Source organism: Wyeomyia smithii, chromosome 3 (genome assembly GCF_029784165.1).
Source record: "Wyeomyia smithii strain HCP4-BCI-WySm-NY-G18 chromosome 3, ASM2978416v1, whole genome shotgun sequence".
In the NCBI taxonomy this organism is placed as follows: domain Eukaryota; kingdom Metazoa; phylum Arthropoda; class Insecta; order Diptera; family Culicidae; genus Wyeomyia; species Wyeomyia smithii.
In genome coordinates, this window is record NC_073696.1 from 208,148,088 (window position 1) to 208,175,016 (window position 26,929).

A 26,929-nucleotide genomic window follows, 5' to 3' on the forward strand; every position below is an offset into this window, starting at 1 on the left:
TCTGAAAAATACATCACCGTACTTGATTGACCAGCATGTAGTTCGGATTGCAACCCGATCGAGAACCATTGGTGTATATTGGCTGCATGAGTTTACGCCAATGGACGCCAGTTCAACACAGTAAACGACCTTAAATCATGCAAACGTTCATGCTGGCAACAAATCTCTATAAATACTCTCCATAGCCTTGTCAATTCAATGCCCAGAAGAATATTTGAAGTAATTAAGAATAAGGGAGGAGCTACAAAGTATTAGCCAACTTATTGACACAGAAAATTTGAGCTTTTACTACGTTGACTTGAAGTGCGTCTAAACGAATTCATCAGCTTATTTTGGTATTTTCGCATTTTTTCTATTCTATCAAGTGCACTTTATTTAAAAAATGATGCTGCTTGTTTAAGTTTATGATAACAAACAAAAACAAGTGATGACATTCAAAGTCCAATTAATTTTGAAAGAAAACCTATGAAAAACAAGGTGCGTCAAAACGAACGCATGTCACTGTAGTACAGCCTGACAGTCTGGAAAGATTCCGATTTTGGCATGTCGATAGTTGTGCTTTAAACATATTGTAGCAGAGATGTATATTACATATAACTATGCTTGAATGACGGTTGCCCAGTTACTCAAAGAGATATCAACTTTTATACCTGGTATGTAGATCCCTGATCCAGTCTGGGATCTATTTTTTGCTTTCCGTGTAGGATCGGATGATGCCCGATGTAGGACGCGGTTTTCCATTGTTCCACATTAAGCGATCTGTATAAATCACCCTACAGGCACGTCCATGTTTGGCTTCGCTTTCATCCAGTCAGGGACTGTTGTTACTAAAGTTGTTAGCTTGAACTCCTTCAGAATGTCTAGATGTCCCGTTAGGTCTCCTCGTTGTATATCTTCGCAACCTTAGTGCTCTGCCTCTGGAGATGTAAGTAAGTTGAGCATGGATTCCACGGCTGCAGTCGGCGTTGTACGCAGGCCACTGGTAACTGAAATACAGGCCTACCGTTGAACTTTGGTAAGATTCGCCTTGGCTGTCGTTTCATTTGTCTTGGGCCACCGTACGAGGGTTGCCTAGGTTATACGTGGTGCAATGGAGATGTAAGACTAGAGCGCTAATTGTGGCCTCCATGTCTTGCCAAACAGTGTACTGCAAGCCCAGATAGCTAAAGTTGCCTTCTTTATAGCGTAGTTCAGTTCAGCGGTCCAGTTCAGCTTATTATACACAATGATTCCAAGATATTTGATCTCATTCCTGAAGCTCACTTTACCACATTTAATAGCGGAGGAGTGATTGAATTCATCCCTCGCTTGGTAAAGGGTATAATAACTATTATAGCGGGCTCACCCCTTCTTCCAAGCACCATTTAGAAGTGGTATTGAAAGCTGTTAGCATACGACTAGATAGAGCTGCGTCACATTTTCCCCAAACGATAAGGACTATGTCATCCGCATAACCAATGACTTCGTAGCCTAGCGGCGATGGCGTGGTTAGGAGAACATCTACCACCGTCTACCTGACCATAGCAGTGGAGAGAGAACTCCTCCCTGAGGAGACCCTTTCACTGCCTCTACTGTGACGGACATATCTCCCAATGCAACTGTAATCTTCCTGCTCGGAAGCATTGCTTGAATCCAGCAGACCGCTGTTTCTTTATATTTCAGCGTCTTCTCGATCTTCGTCACTAGACAATGCAAAGCGGTTCCAGCGACTTGTCTTGTTGATAAGCATATTGGTTCTTATGCAAGAGAAAACTCGTTGCGGAGTTATCGGAGTTATCAACTTGAGAAAAGTTGAAGTCAGACTTTTAGATCTTAAGGCTTTGTGCAATGTTTTGTCTTTTTCCCGGCTTTGGTATAAACACCACCTTGATGTTCAACCAGCTGACCGGGATATGTCACAGAGTAAAGCTGGCTCGAAAAAGGCTGATGAGTCCGTCCGATTTTCGCAGAAATATGGGCAGAATGCCATCCGATCCTGGAGACTTCATAGGCTCAAAAGAGCTTAGTGCCCAGTTGATAGAAATCTCCGTGAACAATCGACGAGCGAGCCCTGCGAAGTCACGCGTCTGGATCCGAGGCTCTGTAGTTCTTCAGTGTTTGACTCGGAGGTCACTGTCGAGCCAGGAAAGTGAATGTGCATAAGAACATCCAGTGTTTCTCTGGCTGTGGCAGTCATACTTCCATCTTCCTTTTTCAATTGCCCAAGGCCATTAGTATGATTTTTGGAAATCGCTTCTTGAAGTCATGTTACCTCAGGCAGAGTTTGAATGTCTTCACAGAATCGAACTCTGGATCTCCTTTGGGCTCTGCGTAGCTCAGCGTTTTATTTTGTAAGGGATGCTATATAAGCTTCCCAGTTGGACGTGATTTTGGCCCTGTTGAACAAGCGTCTGGCTTCTCGACGCAGGATGCTGAGAGTTTCGTTCCACCAGGGCACATCACGACAGACAGTCCGTTTCATTAACGAACAGTTTGACATAAAAGCTTCCGTGATCCTGTATTGTAGGTCACTTACTGCGATGTCCAGCTCAGCTGGAGTTCGAATATTTTCATGGCAGGATGTTCTCGAGTTAACCACATGTTCCTTAAAACAGTTCCCATTGGTTTTCTTAGGATTCCTGGAGTGTCTTCTTCTCAGAAGGGTAGCCTAGACGTCTGATGTGTCTATGGTCTGATAAACTGGGTTCATCAGAGGCATGTCGGTTCCTTGCAACCAAATTCCGAACTCTGTAATGGGAACAAGTTCAATATTTCTGTTCAACAGAATTACAGTCCTAGGATTTGACTGTTGGTTGCAATAGATCAACTCAACGCTTGCGTTGGTTAAGCCAAGGATCCTGGTGTCGTTGATAGCTACGGATAGTTGATCCTTGGAGCAAAGAGCTCTAAAGGCACCCTTTGCGCGATGGAGATTTCCCTGAACGCAGCGTGTGCTGCTCACAATGTTGACTACGCGACCTTCATCGAACCTAGTTGAGTTCCGATTGGTGGACGGTTGCCATCAGCGGTGATATTGGGTTGGGCTGATTGCATAGCCTCAGCAACAGGCTCCAGTTGCAGCAGACGGTAGGTGACAGAAATGTGACTCTCACATTTAGGCGGCGGTATGCGGCTCTGAGGGTCGCGATAGATCAGATGCGTACGTTTACTCCTCTTTCGAGTTTTCGGCGGAACCTTCTTCGCTTTCGCGGGAGTCCCTGAACGTGCCTTTTCTGCCTCAGCATCAGAGCCTTTCGCACCTGTGTGAGAGGACTTTCTGCCAACCTGCCGCATGCGTGCTTTACCGTACTTGTAGTTCAGCAGAAAGCTCAGAGCCGCTATTAGGTAAGCAGACTGTTGGTCCAGCTCCACCATCAGTTTAACAGTTTTTCCAGTAACGTTGCGATGACACACTCGCCATGCACGTGTGGAGAAACCGTCATTGTGGTTTTCAAGTAGCCGGAGAATTCTCTTATTTGTGGTGTTCACACTGTCCTGGAAGTACCCTATGCATCTTAGGGCCTTTGACAGGTCCTTCGTGTTACAGAGAAACAAGGGTGTGCTCCCTCCCACGGTTTGAGAGAAGACGCTGTAGTCTCTAGCCATCTGACTGTGTCGCTATCGACATAGTCAAGCTGTAGGAGGCCATTTTTTAGCCGGCGAATGGTTCCTGGTCCGCAAAGCAGTCCAGGATGGCGTTACGAACAGTTTTTAGCTGTTCGGGGGTTAGTCGGGAAGCTGGATAGTCGATCGATGTGATGTGTTTGTGGTCTCCAGCATCTCCCTATAAACTACCCCTGTCTTTTGTCGCGATGTAGGGGGCTCCGCGCATGCAAAGTGCCGGAGCTTTTTACTGCTCGGGCCCTTAGCGCTCGTGTTTGGCGACGTTGTCTCAGTCGACCGTTGTCGTTTGTTTGCGACCTGACGTGAGCGATCAGTACGGTCGACTAGTGAAGTACTAAGCTTGCGTCCTCCTCGCGTGAGTGGTCTTGGCTTAGTAATCTCTTCAGGCGTCGCTGTTGCGATTGGGAGAGCCGTTTGACACAGGCTTCTAAATGGTCACGGCCACTTTTCACTGCGATAATCTTCTTCTTCTTCCTCTGACGCTACCAAGGCTCGCTGTCTGAATACATTCTTAAACAAAAATGTCAAATGAGTATCGCCATCACGACGTTATTTTCCTCAAACGTATTTTGACATTTTTTCTATAAATGAGAACTACGCACGTTGAGTGCGTGTATTCTGGAAATCATTTATATCATTGATCTTGTAATAACATTTCTCAACATAAATGAACGAAGCAGACAGAAATAGGCCGAAATAACATCGCTAAACGATTGACAGTGTGCATCTCTTTGATACGAGCTGAGAGGCGATGGTTTGGTTGTTTTACATTTACGAACGAAAGCCGACTGTGACGCACGCTAAGGAAGCGAGATCAAATGAAAATGGTGACCGTTTACAAGCCTGGTTTGACATTTAGCACGGAATGGCTCAGTTTTCTCTTTTTCATTCGGTTGCGTCACCAAATAGGGAAGACGTCGGATCGAGAAGAAGTCCGTCGGGCTCTTCTCTTCCCCGCTAGGCGAACCAAGGATTAGTGATGAAACCGAAGGTCCTCCTCTTAACGATTTGCTGTCGAGGTTGAAGTCGTCCTCCAGTTCCTCCTTCTAGATTCTGCCTGTAGCGTGCGGCCTTGTAGGGTTGCACGCCATGGAGCTTGTTAACTACACTTATTCCGCAGAGTAAGGTTACCGGGGCCCGGATTTGAAGTTTGTTGTATGTTTATATCAGAATAATGTTCTGATCTCACGAGTTTGCCAGAAAAGAAGGGGTCCTCTGTCTGCAGAAGGCTGAAATACTGTGAAAAGGTGGTAGGTATTCCACATGCTCCTTTAGCGGCTGGGAATTCGTTATACCGCCCACCATACATCTATCGGCACGGGTCGAATAACACCTTAGCCTATGTGAAACCTTCCTAAAGAAGTTGATGTTAATTTTGCCAAAGTCGATTTTCCGACCGATGTCGTACATTGAAATTGGCTTTTCGGATTTATAGGGAGGACACTTTGTTGAACTGAAAAACTTAATTTTATTTTACAATTTAACAAAGGTCGTCTTAACACTACAAGTTGAACACGCGATTTAAATTTATTCAAAAAATCTTTTATCTATAACTATCGCTTTAGATGCCAGAGTTCCCATTAAAATTAGAGAAAATCTATTTATTTTCCTTTTGGCTCTAACGGGTCCTTCCATTTAACACATTACAAATGTTGTTCATTCTCCTTTTAAGTCCTAACGTTAGAAAGAAAATGTGAACTTCTAATGCGCCTTGGTCCCTTTACATGGAAGTGGCTTATCCTAAAGTCCTAACTAAACAAAACTCTTAAAATACACACTCTACGCGTGAGACCGTTTTCACCTTCCTTGTCAATCTCTATTCTAGAGGTCTCGCGCGGATCTAGCATGCTCCTAATCAGCTCGATCGTGCCTTATGGCCTCTTGCTGTGCGATCTTATATTTTTCTCTCGCTTCAAAGCGACACTAAATGATTCAATTGTAAAAATATCACTTTCGGAGCGACACTATGTTTAGATTAAAAAGGGACAAATTTTGTCTCCTTTTCAGTTTTCAAATTTTCATTTGTAGCCGAACTTCCTGAGAGATATAGTTCTACGCCAAAAAGAGTACTCTACGCAGACTCGGACTGGTTGCATTTGAAAACTTATTCTTTTCTGTCCTGCCATTGTTAATTTTAACTGCAGGAGTATTTTTTTATTTGAATTTGATTATGAGATAATTCTAAACTTTCGATATTAACTCGATGACCAATGATTCCCCACTGTGCGTTCTGCTTCCTGAGAAGCACAGCTTGAGCGTCCTCATTGTCAGGTTGCTTTATCTACAGACGTTTCATGTTACACCGTTGCTAATGCTCGCTACCGTTCGTCAACAATTCTAGCTACCTTGGGGAGGTGACTTGACTCATAAGGTCTTCCGAAAATGCATCAAAAATGCAAGCGCAATTTTACAACAGCAAACCAGATTATGACACCTTACCCGTCGTTTCACCTCAGACCTAGTATCTCAACGTACTCGGGGATAGGAAAAATTAAATAAGAGACCCCTAATTTTGTTCAGATATCTACATCTGAACAAAAAGCACTAGGTAAAATTACAAACAAAACCCTTACTTCGCTCAAAGTAATTAACTTGCGTTTCCTACCATTCGTCAGATTTTTTCATTTTGGCTCACATATGCTGCATTATTTTACACTATAACTTGACTCGGAATATCATGCAGAAGCCCCAAAACAGTAAACTACTGGTCCAGTCCCCGAGCAATTCATAGAACGGAAATATGTGATTTCCGCCACTTTCAAGCAGACTTCTTCGGTTGACATGGAAACTTCCGGGCGCATCGGTCAGTGTCGTGCTTAGGGATTTAATTTATTTTCACCATTTGTGCACACCGTTCACTGAAACAGCAAACCACAACGATTTGCTTCAATACCAACGGCAAAACCAATTCCACCGAGGGTACCAACTGCGCGCTCAAGTGAGCGCCGTAAACTGTCAGAAGGAATTTCCGTTCGGGTTAAAAACTTTCACCGACCTCTGACGGCAAACAACATTCACAATTTAGAGTACCCGCACCCCGCTTTGGTTTCGCATCCGAGCTGGATGTTTAGCTTGTGCATTTAGAATGTGACATCAGCCGAGATGAAGTGTGTTCAAGGATTGACCGCAGCAGATTAAGTTGTGCTGAATGCGTTGTACAGTTCAGCTAACTGGTGGCGATCTTGCCGCATACTGAAATGTGTCGACGGAACGAACTCTGCGGTCGCTTTGTGGTGGCACAGATTTAATTTAATTGGACTCTGACGAGTTGTGCAAATTCTCAAAGTCGCTGTTTTATTGGCATGCGTTTGGAGAGAGGTTCGTACGCATTTCGATATGTGGATCCCCGGCGAATCATACTATTTTGCGTAAATTGGTATTTCGTTCGTCGCTACATGGAATTTTATACTACACTCTATGTGGTAAATCTAAGAGAACAAATGATGTGCTCCCAATTCTCTAGAATCCACTTGTTCATAAAATGGTGGTTTGAATTGATTGTTTGTGTTTTAGATTCAATAGATGGGAAAATAAAACACAATTGTTCAGGCAATTCTATCCCCTTAGAAAGAGCATTTGAGTGAAAGCTGTTAAAATTCAGCACTGCCACTACGAAGGCTTATCGTGCAACCCAGCCCAGAGTGGGATACAAATAACAATAGCATAGCATAAGCAATTTCTCAACACTCCATGATGTTGCGCTATATGCAGACCAACGCCGAAGTGGTGTTTTCTGTGCACTCGCAAAGTGCCTCATTGAAAATCTAAAGAACGCGCATGAAACCAGTTAAGAATAGTATCGCTGAAACGGGAGCGCAAGGAATTGATTGTAAACAGGATACTCATTATAATAACGTTCGCCTCACTGGGCTGCGCTCCATTTACTTTTTTCCTTCCGGCTCCTGTTCTCGCCCGGGACAGCTTCCTGATACCGTAGAGTAATACCATTCTCGGAAAATTTAAAAACGAAACTGACCATGACGAAGAATATGAAGTGCTGATCCGGTGCAGCTCGAAGTGAGTATATTAGGCACGAATGAACCTCCTAAGTTGGTTAACTGTGTAACAGTGATGAGATAATGGATCAGAATAATTCCTCGATGAAGCCGACTAAAGACTAACGGGGAAAAAAGCACTTTTCTACTGCTCTGTCTTACTCTTGATAATCACTCTACCCCAGCGTGGATGTCATTACGATAGTCAAAGCACTTATGCAAAAAAAATGCATAATTGAAGTGAACCTAGGCGCCACTGAGAGGGATAATAATTTGCATCTGGTAATAAGTTGTTGCATATTCTAAAGTAAATGTTGCTCTGATAGAAGCTCTTTCGCACGCATCAAAAATTATTCTCGAGTCTGATCGCGCAATATGTGGGTATATGAGGTTAACAATGGCTTTACTTGATCACAAACTGATATGGATCAACTTAATTTTCATGTACATATATTGGCAAATTTTAATGCTTTTGCCCTCAGTACAGTCATATCTAGACTGTTTTCTGTTTTCTGTTTTCTGTTTTCTGTTTTCTGTTTTCTGTTTTCTGTTTTCTGTTTTCTGTTTTCTGTTTTCTGTTTTCTGTTTTCTGTTTTCTGTTTTCTGTTTTCTGTTTTCTGTTTTCTGTTTATCATTACTCGATAAATGCATAACATGAATAGCTCAATAACAAAGCGAACTGTGTTAACATGGAATCTATAATAACGTTTTTTTTTTATTAATTCCAGATGATCGGTAGCGTAGGAGGCCGACATATGTCGACCCGGCGACGTGGTTCCTCGCCGATGGTCCGCATGGGAAATAATCTCAGCATGCAACTGGAACCACCCGAAGGCCTAATCACACCGCGCGTCTCTCCCCGTCGGCGGCGCGCTGTAACAACCAGTGATCACAAGAGCTGTGCTTTAATTCAAACAAGACTGAAACTCGGAGATATCATGTGAGTAATCACTCGTACTGCGTAGCTTCACTCAGCATCAACCATGTTGGTGTGCTTTATGGTAAACTACGATGGGAGAGAACCATTTTATCTGTGATAGTAGAGAGCTTTATCCGTTGGTGAGCTTTCTGGGAAATCTTTTATAGCAGAGCGTATTCAGTGCTTTCTAGTGGCGATTCTTTTTCCTAGAATTTGAAGTTTGTCATTTTATTGTTCTCAAGTATAAACTTTCAAAAGTTTAACATCAACAAGAGCTTTATAGAAAGAGTTGCGGTATTCAATTAGGATTTAGATAAATTTGATTATTCATAGGTGTAATTTTGTTCGAATAAAATTCATCCGTTTATGTAGACTTAACTAAGAAAAATTTATAAATTGTTCTCAATTAAACTCTACACTTTGGCTTAAGACAAAAACTATTGACATTATGATCTCCTTTCACTTTTTTTTCCTGTATGGACTTCCTCACTGCGATTAGAATCGTAGATCTATTGTGAGATATGCCCGGGTGTCTGCGGTATCCCGCACTTCTATTATTAGCAATACCGCTATTGAGAAGTGGCATGCTTATTATTATTGTTTATCAGTGCTTGTGTGTAATGTGGTACTTCTCCTTTTACACGCTTACTGTTCTACTATACCGATGCTCGTTCCTCTTGTTGAATATCACTAATTATGATTCCCTGGAGAAGTTTCGTCGTGCGTCCTTCTGGCCAGTTTTATTGATAAGAGGGATTTATTTTTGTTAAGAGGAAGTCATGCGAAGGTGTTGTAGATTTCAGCGTAAAGGAAGGGGACTGGTGGGGGAGCCTGAGAATAAATCCATGTTCAAGTCCTTTCTGACACCGAATAGCCTGGTTCTACTAAAATTCGAAACCACGACCATCCGCTTGATAAAGCGGACTCTGTAACCTTGCGGCTACGCAGCTCCCCTTTCCTTTCACCTAGAATTACAGGATCGAATCAAATCCATGAATGGTTTTGTTATTGCTCTACATGCTCAGAAAATGAACAGAAGTTAACACATTTCTGGCGGGTGATGCCATAGGGCATTACCTGACGTTTAAGCTTTGATTTGAGCTAAACAATTATATCTGAAAATTTGCACGATACATCTATCCAGTATAGTTAGAGAATATTTTGTTCCTTAATATGCAATACAAACTGTATCAAATGTGCATATAGTTGATGAGTGATGAGAGTGTCAAATTCATTTTTGGGGTTAAAAACTGATTTATCTTTGCCGGGGTAGGGTTAAGTTAGTTGAAAATAACTAAATGTATAATAATTCACCTACATCGGGTTTGATGGCTTCAAATGTTTTCGCAACCGTATGTTTACGTAGTCGGCAGATATCAGCAATTTTACAATCGCTTTTGTCAAACTCGTGATGCGCTATAATTAGTTTTCGGGTACTGTGCGAAATTTGTGCTGTTTTAAAATCCCGAGCAAGAGTAAAAAATCAGATATTTTAAACTCGATTATACAATACCTCATTTTTAACTCAATGTGATTTACATTGTTCTCAAAATAACAAAAAATAATACCAAATTATTGTTCCTTCAAGACTGTATAAAGAACAAATCTTGGACCTTGATTACTTGTAATAGTGATACTACTGACGCAGGTACACTGGTAGAGTTGGCAGAAAAAAATGATTTCCAGCACTATTGAATACTCAACATGAGACGGGGCATTTTTTGCACTTTTAATGATTAGTGTATTCGGCTGAGAATGCGGAATTCCTTTTTGAAAAATCACTACTCCTCATTCATTATTCAGAAGTTTCATCAAACAAAAAAAACTAAGTCGAAAAACCTTTTTACCTTTGTTATACTATTACCTTCGTTGTACTAAACAAAGGTTTTACCTTTGTTTTACCTTTGTTATACTAAACAAAGGTTATAAAATCGGTCGAAAAACGCGAAATAGATCCAAGGTCCGGAGGGCCGAACCGTATATACCATTCGACTCAGCTCGACGAACTGAGCAATGTCTGTTCGTGTGTATGTGTGTGTGTATGTGTGTGTGTATGTGTGTGTGTGTGTGTGTGTATGTATGTTGTCTGTATGTATGTGCCGCAAAATAGTAACGCACCTTTCTTACAGAACGCAATATCTGATTTTGATGATCTTATACGCAAACGAAAGCTGCTGTGCCCCCCCCCCCCCCAGAATGCTACCGAGTGGATTTTTGATTAACGGCTCAGATTTTAAAATATTGATCCAAGAGTACTTTTTATATGCGAGATTTAACATTTAAGGCAAAATGAATGGCACGGAGAGCCATGTGTTATACACCAATCGACTCAGATCGACGAACTGAACAATTTCTGTATGTATGTGTATGTGTGCCTGTATGTATGTATGTGTAAATATGTTATTTATATGTGTAGTGAATCAAAATCGAACCGAAAAAAAAACAAAAAAAACACCTTATTTACAAAACGCATATTCCGATTTCGATGTTAGCAGGCTCATAAGAGAGCCCCAGAGCTCTTTGGAAATCATACTGAGCAAGATTTTTCATATTGGTAGCTTGAACTTTAGAATATTGAACTTTCAGACATGGGATATTTTACTTTTAGGATAATTGCTCTCTCTTCCTCTATCTCTATTTTTTTATTCGTATCGCTATTCATTTTTCAAAGAAAAATAACGACCATCGACAACCTTGCATAATTTTTGAACCCTGCGTAATGCAGCTTAACTGTTGTAAATAAATGAACCTTTTGTTTTTGATAGCTTTTTCTGAACAATTTTAAATAGATTTTAGAGGAAACTGCAATGCCTACTTAGCTCCTGTTTTCGCATGCGAAGCTTCCGGTCTTACTTCCTTGAAAATATATATAAAATTGTACGTAGAACCTAGATTTGCGAAGAACAAGAAGTATATACAGCTTTCTGGAATCAAGCATTGTAGCAAAATCGAACCCCACAGCATGCAAATGTAACACAATTAGCGATCCAGATATTTCTGAAAGCTTTACCAAAGATTTATGATATGATACACTATGCTTATGTAAAATATAAATATTGCTTTCTTATTTAAGATTCAGTGCAAACAGAGTATCCATCCATGTTATCTTACTTCTTGTTATCGTAGCCAGTTTTATGAAGTCCTTGTTTCGGATTTCACCATTTTGCTTAGGCTATCAAAATAATTAATGTTCTAGACTACTCTCTTGAAAGCCAAAGTTTTTAAATGTTGCAAAAACCTTCATTTTCAGATAAAACAATTAAAATAAAATTGAATCGACAACTTTCATCAGTAGTTATATGAATTTCAATAAAACATGATTCAAGTAACGTTTATATAATTGAGCGATTCTAGCTGAAACCAGGCCACTAGGTGCACAAGGTCTTTCGAATTTAATAAATTCACATAGTTGTTAGAAATAGAGAAAAAGTGATACTGTCATTTTCGTTTGATCGAGTTTGATGACCTCTCGGTCGCCAAGGATTGAAACAGTTTCTAAAAAAGTTGAAATTCTAGCAAATCTTGATGTTTTATTTGAGTTATATCTCTGAAATTCGTTATGGAACCTAATACAAGAAACACTTTGTGAAAAGGAATGGTAGGGCATTCATTTGGAGCGATCAGCCGCCATCTTGGATTATATCAGAAGAATACAATTTTGACCCTGTTCGCAACTACCGATTTTCAATCTAAGACAAGCATTGCAAAGCTAAGAAAAAAAATTTTAAGATGCAAATAAAAAATTAGGTGAGCATCAGTTCCTTTATATTTCTGAACTATAATTTTAGAGCAGATTTGTAGAAGTTTGTTGCAATTCGTGAAGAATATACGTTGCTGGTTTATAATTCTTGGCACTGCGATTTCTAAAAACTAAACCTTTGCGGTATTTAAACTTTGATCTACGTTGTATAAACATACAAATTCGCAGTTTTAGCACAGAGAACAGACATTCATGTTTATATAAAGAAATTTGAAAATCGTGTGTAAAAATTTGAATCCAAATACACTAATACACTAACGACATCTGCTATGTGGTGCCCCAGTTGCACTGCATGAATATTGCTGTATCGATATTTTATCGATATCTGGGCTTTATTTTTAAGTGATGCGAGCGCCACGTAGCGGGAGCATTACCACTTACTGTTAAATGACGGTTGCAAGTTTTTACACATCTTTTGAAAATAAGATGAACGTCTGTTCTCTGTAGTTTTAGTATGAAATCTGCATCATTTTTATCTATTACCGTTTCCGACAGTTCGATTATTTCAAAAGATTTCAAGTTTCTTCTAGCCGACATTCGAAAAATTGGCGCGTGATCGAAAGAATAATACTCTCATACATACTCTAGTGATTCTATGATCGTATTTTGTTCACCCTCTGGAATACTATCTTTTAAAATCATTTCATTTATTATTGAAATCGGTATTCTTAAATCGATATACGTTTGGGGTGATAAGCGTATAGTAATAGATAGTATAACAAAGGTTTCTGCACCACTAGGTGGATTAATTTAGGTTTTACCTTTGTTATACTGTTACCTTTGTTATACTGAACAAAGGTTATAAAATCTGTCGAAAAACGCAAAATAGATCCATGATCCCAAGGGCCGAATCGTATATATTATTCGACTCAGCTCGACGAACTGAGCCATGTTTGTTCGTGTGTATGTGTGTGTGTGTGTGTGTTTGTGTATGTATGTTGTCTGTATGTATGTGCCGCAAAATACTAACGCACCTTTCTTACAGAACACAATATCCGATTTTAATGATCTTATACGCAAGTGAAAGCTACTGTACTCCCCCAGAATGCTACCGAGTGGATTTTTGATTAGTGGCTTTGATTTCAAAATATTGATCAAAGAGTATTTTTTATATAAGAAATTTAACTTTTAAGGCAAAATGAATGGCACGGAGAGCCATGTGTTGTATGCCAATTTACTCAGATCGAAGAATTGAACAATTTTTGTATGTTTGTGTGTGTGTGCCTGTACTTATGTATGTGTAAATATGTTGTTTATATGTGTAGTATATAAAAATCGACCCAAAAAAGAAAAATAACAAAAAACAATCTTTTTACAGAACGCTTATTCCGATTCTAATGTTCACATGCTCAAATGAAAGCCCAAGAGCTCTTTCAAAATTATACTGAGTGCGATCTTTTATTGGTTGCTTGAACTGTAGAGTTTTGACCAAAGTATATTTTAGAGGGGATATTTTACTTTCTGGAGAATTTTGCTCTCTCACTGCTCTTTACTCTTCTCTATCCCTCTTTTTTTTGTATCGCTATTGATTTCTCAAAAGAAATCAACAATCATGGACGACTTTTCATAATCTTTACACTCTTCGTAGTGCGTCTTAACCAGATTTTAGAAGAAACTGCAATGCTTCCTTAGCTCCTTTTCTTCCGAAGCTCCCGTCCTCACTTCTTATGAAATATATACTAAATTGTACGTTGAACCAAGATTTGCGAAGAGTAAGAAACATTTACAGCTTTCGGGAGCCAAGCATTGTAGCGAAATCACCCCCCCCCCCTCTCTGATCCCCCAGTGCGCACATGTAACATTTTGAAAAGCTTTACCAAAGATGTATAGACCTATTTACGTACGAATGTGTTAGTGCCACCCGTTGAGAAAAACACAAATGGATCGCTGTTTCGTTTGCAATGCTACACTCTGAAAATCCAAAATTCTCAAAGATCGTGGAGGACCTTTATTTTCAGATAATGCATTTGAGATAGGATTCAATTGACAACTTTTTGCTATATTTTTTCCTGTATAATTCTAAACTATATTTCGAGATCAGGTTTGTGAAAGTTTCAATTCGTAAAAAAACTTGATGCTGATTCATAAATCTAGGTCCTGCGATTTCTGAAAATAAAGCGAATGAGTAGAACCGCATTAAACTAACATACATGTTTGCTGTTCTAGTATGAAATCACCATCATTGTTATCTATTACTGTTTCCCCACGTTCGATTATCTAAAAAAAATTCAATTACTTCTAGCCAGCATTTAAAAATTGGTTTGTGATCGAAAAAATAAAACTCATGTACTCCAGTGATAACATTCATATTATTTGCAAAAACCACGTCAAGCTTTAATTCAATGATCGTCTTTGGTTAACTCTCTGAAAACTATCTTTTGAATTCATTTCATTCATAATTGAAATTGGACTTACGATGGTATACGATTTGTAAGTGACTGGCCAAATATGTATAAAGTAATAGTTAGTATAAAAAAGGTTTCTGCACCACTAGGTGGATTAATTTAGGTTTTTGAAGTAGAATACTTCTCTCAGGAAGTTCGGCTACATAGGGATGTGAAATGAAAATCTAAAACCGAAAAAAGTGAAAAACATGTCCAATTTCAAATGCTAATAAATCGGTTAGTATTCGATGGAATTCCTTCGTTCTTGCAGCAATAGATTGGAAAATCTTCTAAGATTCTTCCCAAAATAAGATAATTGTAATTTTATTGTTCACACTATTGTACTATTGAAAACAGTAAGCCTTGTAAAAACGAAAAATTCAACCTCTGATTGGTCGTTATATGATTGCTTCCCAAGCACGGTCGACAGAATCATATACCTTGCAATTAAAAACATGCTATTTGGCCTATATAAGAGCCTGTTTCAGCCGAAGCCGCTCATAATAGTTCTAGACATCGACAACAGCAGTCGTCCTACCTTAGCAGCAGCACTAGCCCTGTGGTTGGTCACCACGTCTCAGGAGCAGCGCGGTTTTTCTCAGCGTGTGTCGCCGTGTTGTTTATTCAATGTATAAACAAAACATTGAAAGTTAATAATTTTCTGGCATCAACACAAGCAGACATTCTGTGCGGGATGCAATCAAACTCTGTTGTAGTTGTCTAATTTTTACTATATTGAGTTAACCCCCCACTGTAGGGGCAGCGCAAAGGCTGTGATCAGCATAACGGACTTTGAATAACAAACTGCCCTGTTAGACCGCATTCACAAAGACAGTTAGTTCGACTATGCAGAGCTAATATGAAGTCGATTCAATCAATCAGCATGAACACAATTTCGTCGTCTCCCAGCTGCCAAGTTGCAACATGATGCAGCACGCAACAGCGAGCAAACGAAATCGCTTGATGTTACAAATCGCAATAAGATACGGGTTAAAACCGTTGCGTGTGTTTGAGAGCACCATCGGTGTTTATTCGATGGATACAAAAATCCTATGCGAATTGTGGAATGATTCGTCTGAAGTACTTTAGAGAATGGAAAAACTGAACTGAAAGGCGTGGCCTATTTCGTAGCACCCTTCGGCTATAAAAGAGTGTTTCTGCGAAAACTAGCTACATTCATTAGTCGGAAGGTGAGCTGGATGGACTATCCACCACGTTGACAGCAGTAGCAGCAGCAGCAGTAACAGACAATAGCAGCGGGTTGCGCCTGTGGCTGCATTCAAATCAAACAAACTACTTGCCCTGTGGTTGGTCACCACTTCTCGGGAGCAGCGCGGTTCTTCTCAACGTATGTCGCCAGACTGCCATTATTCCCCCCGTGTTGGGGCAGCATGAAGATTGCCATCAGAAAATCCAAGCACCCGTCTAATTTACTGAATGTGAAATAGCTTCCACAGTGCATATTTTCTTAATTCCCGCACTGTTAGGGCAGCCTGAAGGTTGCGATCAGCAACCGATTTTGAACCACAAAATACCTTTTTCAAGGCAAATAAACAAGTAATTGAAGGTTAATAATTTTCTGGCATTAACACAAGCAGGCATTCTGTGCGGGATGCAATCAAATTCTATTGTAGTTGTCTAATTTTTACTTTATTGAGTTAACCCCCCACTGTAGGGGCAGCGCAAAGGCTGCGATCAGCATAACCGACTTTGAATAACAAACTGCTCTGTTAGAACGCGTTCACAAAGACAGTTAGGCCTCTGCCATGGTGAACGCGAACGCGAGCGATGGGCGGGAAGCTTGCCGTAGGTAAATAAACAACTCTCTTTACAGCTGTTCAGCATTCTGGATTTTGGCAATCAAAACTTCTGCTGGCTGTCTGATTTTCAGTATGAAAACAGCCTTCAACATTGTTATCAAAATGCCTGACTACGATTTGGTAATATTGTTTGAGTTAAATGTTTACAAAATTTTACAATTTTTCTCTTGCTCCCATTCAATAAAACAGGTAATACGATGCCTTCGTCATACGCAAGTTCACCATAACTCCTGCTATCGGCGTAACACAGAGATGCAATCGGCGTCATATCCATTTTAAATTCAACAACACACTGTCATTTTTAGGACAACCAAACGAATGAATTGAAGATTTAATATTTTGTCGTTCTGAGCTTTAACCAAAAGTTAATTAGCTTAATTTGAATTCACATGTACATATACTCTGACTGTTGAAACTTGTTTGCGCTGCAAAGAGTTTGTTCTTTTCCTGTTCAGTGAGGTCGTATTTATATGTGCAAACTGAAATTGAGTAGTACTTCAACTTCATTTGCACAGAATTTTCAATACTGCCAATGAGCGGTCAACATTTATTTGCTAGGAAAAATGACTGACACGCAAGCAGCCGGGTTATCTTTCTTGTAAAAGTATTCTACTTCAACCTTGCGGTCGTGGCTTTGCACACAACCCTCCTGTGATTTTTTTTTGACAAAAAATGAGAATAAGTTTATTTGATTTTAAGAAATATTTTATCAATTTCTATGTAATAAAATACACGAGTTTCTCTTCCAAAGAAATCAGAAGAAAGTTTTTACTTGCCCCAATCAGAGATAACGAAGTTTGAGAATGACGTATTTAGAAAATTAAAACGTTACTAGCTTTCCACCCGTAAAAGATATTTCAATTTTTTTATTTTTGGGACCACCCTAACTTTCGCCTAATTTAAATAAATTGGTATATAAGGTATAGCACATAAAACTACAAAAAAAAATATCGAAAACTCCGTTTCCGTCTGAATTGACGTTCTGTACCCACACCCGGATTTGAGGGGGGGGCAAAGGGGGCAAATTTCCCGGGCCTCCCGATTCAAGGGGCCCTGCTAGTCCTCCTGGGACGACCTTTTTTTGGCTCGTCACCTTTCATAATGGTACCTCTAAATGTTAAGAAAAGAGGTCCTCACAAACAAATTTGCCCCGGGCCCCCAGCGCCTAAATTCGGCCTTGTCTGTACCACCGTGTATTGTGGTCATCCACCTTTATTCAGCAACACCTATAACAACCTCCACGAGGTGCTTACCGAGATACGAGTTACTTCAGGTGAATATCGGGTAACCAGTCTCCGGTGGAAACTTTGGTCGTATGCTGGTTGAGATGGGGGGTCGTACTCGGCTGTGTCTTCATATTAGGGGTGGCATGAACCAGCGTTTGACCTAGAGCAGGCAGCTGGATCATGAAGTGCGATGCCTCGCCATCGCATATCTAAGACGGCAGGCTCGTCGCAAGAACAGGTATCGCAGCCCTAGTAAGGCCGAAAATGAATTACTACGAACAATCCAGATGATAATACGGAACAGAATAATCGGCATGGACCTAGACGATTGAAAAAGGATAAGATAGTTGGAAGTTGGATGTTGAAGTCGCAGCTAGTTTGAGGAACTGCAACGCAGCTGGAAAGGACGACATTCCCCTCGAACTTTCAAAATCGGAAGCGAACAGTCATATCGGGGCATTGCTCTACTCGATACCGTGTACAAAATACTCTCCCGAATCCTGTTCACATACTGAGGCCGTTGCAGGAATCTTTTGTTGGCGAATACCAATGTGGTTTTCGAGGAAGACGGACCAAATGTTCACCTTACGACAAATGCTCGACAAATTTAGAGAACTCAACTTGCAGACATTTAATTTGCTCATAGTTTTCAGCGCAGCGTCCGACTCAGGTATAAGATGGCAAATTATGCTCTAACACAGTTTCCCAACAAAACTAATCAAACTGAGTCGTGCCACCCTCGACGGTTTCACATCATTCGTCAGTGGTCATCATGGTTAGATGGTTTGACGCAGGGTGACGGGCTGCCAAACCTATTGTAACTGGCAGATAGTGGGTAGATCGTCGGCTGTTGGTGTCGACAAATTCATTTTCCTGGGTGTATAGGAGGAGATATGCGACAATGTGGTTAACCGTGAGATAATAAGACGGATAGCGGAAATAGGCCTTCTACGTATTGCGTAGCCTGCTGAAGTCCCGCGGCCTGCAAGCCTGTATAAAACTAGCTCACTAAAAAACACTGACGCTTCTTACAAATCGGCGGGTATACCTAAGCATATAAAATACCGCAAGCCTCAGTGACCTGGGTATGTAGCCAGAATACCAGAGGAACGATCAGGAATCCCGATAGAGGCCGTCGACTTCGGGGTAGACCCCGCACTTGTTGGATGTATGCTGTTGATGAGAATGCCCGCGTGGCGAATGCAGCCCAAGACCGAGTAAAATGGCGACGTATTCTGGAATCGGCATTGGATCGATAATTATAATTAAAATCGGTCAGTCGCGACACAAGTAAGTGAAGTAAAAAAGGCTTAGAGTGTCCGTGATCCATCAATCCGGTTCTGCTGGTTGCCAACACGAAATGAGATTAACATTTTTTTACACTCATGTTGAATACGGATTTCAGGGTGGCAACGTGAAAGTGATACACTTTATTTAGGTCCTAAAACTCAAAACAGTTTTTTGATTCTCTTCGGAATCGATTTCAATAACATCTGTAAGTAGTAAAATTACAACGTACTTACACGCAAAAGTTGGATGGTGCGAAACCAGTACGTTTTTAGCGCAATTGTTGATGTAATTCGGAACCAGTACAATGATTGCAATTAATGCTTTAACGTTTCTCCAATGTATTTGGCAGCTCCAAACTACTACACCTAAACAGTTTCAACTGGTATCAAGCAGCATTGCAAAGCGAGCGAGAAGCAAAACCATTCTCCTCCTTTCTGCTTGAGGACGAGACATATGCAACGCTTTTCAAGTCTTTTGCACACACGCTTTCGAGATACTTTTTCTGCTTCATGCATTCCTCTGAATAGCAGCAGCACGTACCGACACTATGAGTGAGACTAACAACACTGGTATCAAGTATGTACAGCACGGGTGTCTCGCTCATTTCGTGAAGCAACGAGATATAATAAGCCTTGCGCGTCGCAATCCGAACCGAAAGAGAAGCGAAAGAGCAACCTGCGAATTGTATATGACGTGTCTAGTCTTGTCTCACATACATGGAAATTCTACGAGCGAGAGAGAAATTTCTCTCGTCGCTTGAGAAAAAAGCGCACAATTTTCAAGTGTTGCCATTAAAAATCAGCAACGCTTTTGTGGCTTTGTGGAATGAAGGATTCTGCTAGTTTTGCGGTGAAGCTAGCGTTGATTACAAAATGTTGTGAACAGAATTTCGTTTCGTTTTTTTTTTTTGCAAATCATTCAATGGTACTTTTTAATGACCAAATCCATCGAGATAAATCGATCGAGTATTATAGCTATTTATATCTAGTGAGTTCACAAATTGTTGTTTGATGCTTGCACTGCTCCATGAGTAGCAGTCACTAATACACTCGACGTGAGAAATAAAGTGTCGGTATATGATACATATTCTGATTTCATTCTATGTCAATGTACTCGCAGTACAACTGTTGCGTTATGCGTTTCGCACATTTATTGTGCGATTTCTGTGCAATATTTATCGTGAAGACACAATGATTGTACAAGACTTCAACTTTTGCGTGTAGTTGAGCTCAAATCTTTCATCTTTGTGTTTGATAACGGCCCGTAGACGCTTATCGAAGTCATTGCAAGCCACACGCACAACTTCGTTCGGCATTTCGTCCCAAATTTTCACCAAACGTTTTTTAAATGTGTCCGAACTCAAATGCCTAACGTCGCCCAACTTTACTAACATGTATTCCCAGATACTGAAGTCTAGCGGGTCCAAAACCGGTGACGATGCAAACCATTCAGCTGAACTGAAGAAAAAAGGCAAATTCTGCTTACACCATGTCTAAACGATCAATGCCTTATGCGCTGGAACTGAATCTTGTTGAAAGCAAACACTGAACATCTTTTCGTCCGAAAAAATAATGTTGTGACCTGCGTGCTTCTACTACAGCTACCGAGATCTAGCAACCCTGTCGGCAATATTTTTACGAGTTGATCCGTGAATTTTCTGCTTCCCAAAAGCTGAATATCCAAGGTCCTTTTTGATAACATTGTGCATGGAAGCGTGACTCATGTTCATTTCGCACGGCTGGATTTCGTCGGAAACGTTTCTTCACTGCTTTGATGACCGCTGGAGTCCAAACACTCGGTTTTTTACCAGGTTTCTTCTTGGGAACAACCGTGCCTGTATTTGAAACGGTTGATGGTCCTGTAGACGAATATTCTGCTTGAATTCAGATGCTACATCTCGGTGAATCGCTACGATAGCTGCTCACATCTGATCTCGATGTTAATCAATCCTTGCATAGCATAGCATAGCATAGCATAGCATAGCATATTTGATCGCCCGTGTGTTGCCCGCGATTGACTAGAAACAGCTGAAATTGCACAAAGAAACGTCAGAATGGTGCCTAGGAGTAGCAAGCCGTTTTCAGTGTACAATTCCTGGTGATCTTTCTTTTCACTAGTCAATAACGTTGCTGACCACGCCCAATGCAGATCAATAGATGAAGGGATATCGGGAGTGTTAGTTCAATACTTGTTGCTACTAGAGACCGAGGAATCCTCTGCATCATCCACAAGTATCAAAGGAAGGAATTAGTGTTAGTGGGAAGGAATTATCTGGATCCATCGAGGTTGATAGTGCGATCTTTTCTTCACAAATTAGCGCCCGATATGCTTACTTCTCCGTCTCTGTGCAACCGGCCACCAGGAGACGATATAAATAAAACCGCGCCACGATCGCTGCATACAGGAGAATCGAAGTTTCTCGTTATGTTCGGCAACCTACAAATCGTAACAATTTTTATCACACCAAACAATATAATCCCGATATATATTGCGAATAATTACGATATTTTGTAGCGATTATTTTAGTTTTTTTGTCGCAAATAATTAATTTATTACGATATTTATCGAACTAACGAAACCTACTCTGAATCGCAACGCGCTGGAATAGAACCAACGGGCGGGCAGTCTTCAAATAAATGATTTGGTACACCTCGGAAGCCACAACACACCGAAAATCCTTAGATGAGCAAAGCTCACCCAGGCCGAAGACGCGTTTGCGCCGGAGCATTATGCGCGACCGCTCTATTTCCTCTTACCGACGCATACGCACTGGGATACGGTGTTTCGCGCCGATTATTTTTTACTTCTCGAATAATTAAACTAAGATACCTACTGAGTATAAAAACTGGCAAAGTTTCATGCATTCATAGCTCGAAAATTTATGAAAATGCAAATATGCATATCGAATAAAACAGAGTTCTGAGTTGTGAAACAGAATGCCAAAACAAAATTTGGCAATCAAAATTTAGTTGCCATGTCGGCTGACGAGATTTTACCATAATTAAATAAAAATTGTACATGTGTTTCAACATTTGTTCAAAAGCTACAAAAATCATAAAACAAGGGTATAAAACTGGACAAAACGTCCGTAATCGGCCGGTCAGAATATGAACGATAAACTTCGCAACGGCTAACTTGCAGCGCAGGATGTTTAAAGTATCGACGTCAGGCCACTGTGCACACAAGATGCAACGCAAGAAAATTAAACATCGAACATAACACATAAAGCCAATCATGCTCATGCCCACACCCTTTACACACATTGCAAGCGATCACGTACGCGAGAGAACTTCAAAAACGACCTGTTAGAAGCTGTTCGAATCGGATGAACAAAAAGGTTGCGTGCATTTGCATGCAAAAAGCATTTTGAGAGTGAAAAAAAAAACTTTATCGGAAGTTTGTTGAATCAATTGATATTTGAAAGAAATTTGAAAAACAGCAACAATATAACTAAAGTTATGCAAGACTCTTCAAGCTTTTCGTACAGCTATGAAAAGTTGACCGTAAAATTATTATTCAAGAAAGATCAGATGGGAAAAAAATAATAAAGGGAGGATTTTCAGTGAAGAAACGATGACCTTTACGGACGGAACCGTATATTTTGTGCATCCCACCTATGCTGAATATTTTGCAGCAAATATGTTTGTTTGAAATCTTTAGAGATCGTAACATATTAAAATTTTTAACGTATAAAACGCAAAAAAATTAAATTCGAAAAACTTATGGAAATTATCAGTTATGTTGTGCTGAAATAAAATGGATGAATTCATATCATTCTAATTCACGTCATATCAATGGTTGTTATTGTGCTTTTTTCTGCAGCTGAAAACATGGCTAAAAATATGACTTGAAATAAGTTATAACAACAACATTGCAACGCAACCATTCACCGTATAAAGTCATCCAAACAATATAGATATTATAATTTATTTATCTAATGATGCTCATATGATGTGAGATTAATTTAAATGACTTATAAAATACAATAAGATATATTAAGGCATGTAAAAAAGATCTCGGTAGACTGCCTTCCGTAGCTGAAACTGTCAAATTTTTAAAGTAGAACATGCAAAAATAATAAAAATGGATTCAAAAAACATATGGCAACCACTCACTGAGCGCCTCTCTATCCGAAGGTAGATGGCGCTCAAAATCTCTTCAATCAGCCCAAGGCACAATCCCAAAATCGATCGATTTTTTTCGATCTGTTTTCAATCTTTCTGAAGTGCGACTTGAAAACAAACAAAACACAACAAATAAAAATGCTACTTATCTGTTTCACGATATACGCTGGCACATTTCTTCACTTTTCCGGGTAGCAGTAGAACCTAAACTTAACACTTTGACCAATCACAAAAATTTTTTTCGCAAAGAAACAACTTTTTTACTAAAATTATACGAAGAGCAAAATCGCGAACATCATCCCAGCTAGCTGGCATCCCGCCATGTTTCGAGGACTAACATCTCAGCGTGTGTGTAAACGAGATAGCATATCACCGCCACTTTTCATACGCATAACATAGCATCTGTCAATGGGGCCCGCAAATTGCGGATCCGCAGTGATGTTAGCGCCTAACGGAGCAAAGCTAATAAGATAGAGATGCCAGCCAGCTGCATCATCCAGTTAGCCTTGTTGCCAGTCCTCTTCTTCTTTCGATGTTAGTCAATCCTTGCAGGTGCAAAACCCTTTTTGTTCTCTATTTGAATCCATTGCAATTTTTTTGAGAGTAGACCTAAAAGCTGACTGTATTTACTCTGAATGACCAATAAACACGTCACTCTTTTAAAACATGCTCAACTAATTGTCATGCTGTTACAAAAAATACAACGAGGGGCGCTCAAATACGTGTATCACTTTTATGTCTAAAACTAAGAGAATGATATAATACGGAAACGGGCCGCCGCTTTTTTTTCTGGTGCCGAAATCGGAAGGGTTGCAGAAAAGAAGCGATTTCACAGGGTTGTCATCCGGCATCTCCACAATGTAATGAAAACCCCTCGTGTCGCTACCCGGTCCCCGGATCACAGCCTCAAGGGTGATGTTGAGCAGCAAACAAAAAAGTCCATCATTTCCGTCGGATTGAAAAGATCTGCTCCGTCGTTGCGTGGGCTCCCAGAAAGCTCGTTTGGTACTGGCCCGCGGTTCTGTTGGTTGATCCAGATCTGCGAGAGTATTTTGAAGGCAGCACTGATAAGTAAGAGGCCGATCTTCTGTGTAAATGGGGCAGACGGATCCTTCTATCTATTCGTTCGAAAGCTTTTCCTCGTTCCGATACCTGGAAATGACCCTATGCAGCGCGCTTGCATCGTCTTGGTGTGCAGGCTGTTCGGGCCACATTTTCACATCCCTCCCCTTTCGTGACCTGAATGCTCAAGTCGATCTTGATGTATCGATATGAGCAGCTATCGTAGCGTTTCACCAGGTGCGCCCAAACTTCTTTTTCGAGCTATTTCGGACTTTCTGTCCTCGGGAAGTTTCAAAGTTCACGCATCGCTGTCCGTTGTCGTTTGCCTTGGTATTCAGGATGTTCGTGTTAATCACAGGTTTTACATTTCTTCCCTGTCGCGTTGAGCGTTCATGGCCCCGACAATGACCTTGATGTCTCGATGCGAGCAGTCATGGAATTTTTTCAGCTAGGCAAATTGTTGACATCGGGTCACGTTAGTCAGGCAGTGCACGTGAAGGATGATGTAGCTATAGAAATGGCCTTTAACCTCGACATACAATTCCTGTCGTTGACCGCCTGCTACCTTATCATAATACTCTGCAACTTGCCTAGCACTATAAAGCCGTAGTGCTGCCGCTCTAATAGTACCGTGCTGCTTCTCTCCACTCCAGTGAAGTTCTCGGAGCGTACCGATGTCGAAGAGGTCTACGATGCCATCCGAAACGGTCGGCGATCTATACTTTCATGTATTCATTGGCAGCAAATCTATTGACCTTTAGAAGAAGGATACAGAAAAATTAGCTGGTCAAGCCAGGCCAGGACTTCACCAGACCGTCATGTGATTGGATGAACGGCAAAATCCGCTTCAGGAGGCACTATTCCGTGTACATCTGACCATTCATGGTTCATCCGGTGATGAAAACCATGTTTTGAAGTAGAATACTTCTCTCAGGAAGTTCGGCTACATAGGGATGTGAAATGAAAATCTAAAACCGAAAAAAATGAAAAATATGTCCAATTTCAAATGCTAATAAATCGGTTAGTATTCGATAGATTTCCTTCGTTCTTGCAGCAATAGATTGGAAAATCTTCTAAGATTCTTCCTAAAATAAGATAATTGTAATTCTATTATTCACACTATTGTACTATTGAAAATAGTCAAGCCTTGTCGAAACGAAAAATTCGACCTCTGATTGGTCGTTATATGATTGCTTCCAAAGCACGGTCGACAGGATCATATACCTTGCAATTGAAAACATGCTATTTGGCCTATATAAGAGCCTGTTTCAGCCGGAGCCGCTCATAATAGTTCTAGACAGCGACAACAGCAGTCGTTCTTCCTTAGCAGCAGCATTAGCCCTGGGGTTGGTCACCACGTCTCAGGAGCAGCGCAGTTTTTCTCAGCGTGTGTCGCCAGACAGCAATTATTCCCCCCGTGTTGGGGCAGCATGGAGATTGCCATCAGGAAATCCAATTTTGGAAATCAAAATGCCTTTTTCAAGGCAAATAAACAAGTCATTGAAAGTTAATAATTTTTGTCAACGCAAGCAAGCATTCTGTGTTGCATCCTAGCAATTTAAATCTGTCGCACCCGTCGAATTTACTGAATGTAAAATAGCTTCCACAGTGTATGTTGTCCGTGTATCTTAATTCCCCCACTGTAAGAGCAGCTCAAAGGTTGCGATCAGCAACCGATTTTGAACCGCAAAATGCTTTTTTCAAGGCAAATAAGCAAATAATTGAAGGTTAATAATTTTCTGGCATCAACACAAGCAGACATTCTGTGCGGGATGCAATCAAATTCTGTTGTAGTTGTCTAATTTTCACTTTATTTAGTAAACCCCCCACTGTAGGGGCAGCGCAAAGGCTGCGATCAGCATGACCAACTTTGAATAACAAACTGCCCTGTTAGACCGCATTCACAAAGACAGTTAATTCGACTATGCAGAGCTAATATGAAGTCGATTCAATCAATCAGCATAAACAGAATTTCGTCGTCTCCCAGTTGCCAAGTTGCAACATGATGCAACACGCAACAACGAGCAAACGAAATCGCTTGATGTTACAAACCGCAATAAGATACGGGTTAAAACCGTTGCGTGTGTGAGAGCACCATCGGTGTTAATTCGCTGGATACAAAAATCAAATGCGAATTGTGGAATAATTCGTCTAAAGAACATAAGGAAATGGTAAACCTGAACTGAAAGGCGTGGCCTATTACGTAGCACTCTTCGGCTATAAAAGAGTGTTTCTGGGATAACTAGCTACATTCATTAGTCGGAAGGTGAACTGGATGGACCGTCCACAACGTTGACAGCAGTAACAGCATATATCGGCACTCAGCAGTAACAGGCCATAGCAGCGGGTTGCGCCTGTGGCTGCCTTCAAATTAAACAAATCACTTGCCCTGTGGTTGGTCACCACGTCTCAGGCCTCTGCCAGGCTGAACGCCAACGCGAGCGATCGGGCGAGATTTTTGCGGTACATCAGCCGGCACTACCTCTAATGGAAAAGTAGGATCATTTTGTTTAGAAGAATATTACTGTCGGTAATATTTCAGAGATGCGATTGCATCATATCCGATATGGAATTGAACAATTGTTCTTTTGAGGACAAATGAAACACTTAATTTGAAGAGTTAATAGCTTTGGGTACAGCCTCAGCGGTAGGTGCAGCCGGTACTTTCCTGAGGCCGATGTAATAAGGAAGTAAATGGAAGCGGCACGGCGTAACAGTTCGGGTGTTCTTAGACGCGCGTCATTTT

General features: G+C 40.7%; 1 protein-coding gene across 27 annotated transcripts in view; it reads left to right on the forward strand.

The window, feature by feature from the left end:
• The window catches only part of LOC129727649 (voltage-dependent calcium channel type A subunit alpha-1-like), a 352,389-nt gene that overhangs the window by 123,711 nt on the left and 201,749 nt on the right, over positions 1-26,929 (forward strand). For all 27 annotated transcript variants that reach the window (XR_008728573.1, XM_055685666.1, XM_055685660.1 and 24 more), the window contains exon 3: positions 8,327-8,538. Coding sequence is in view for 26 of the 27 variants with exons in the window: in XM_055685666.1 (XP_055541641.1) it covers positions 8,327-8,538 (212 nt within the window). In the remaining variant the exon portion in view is untranslated. The remainder of the gene's footprint in view (positions 1-8,326; positions 8,539-26,929) is intronic.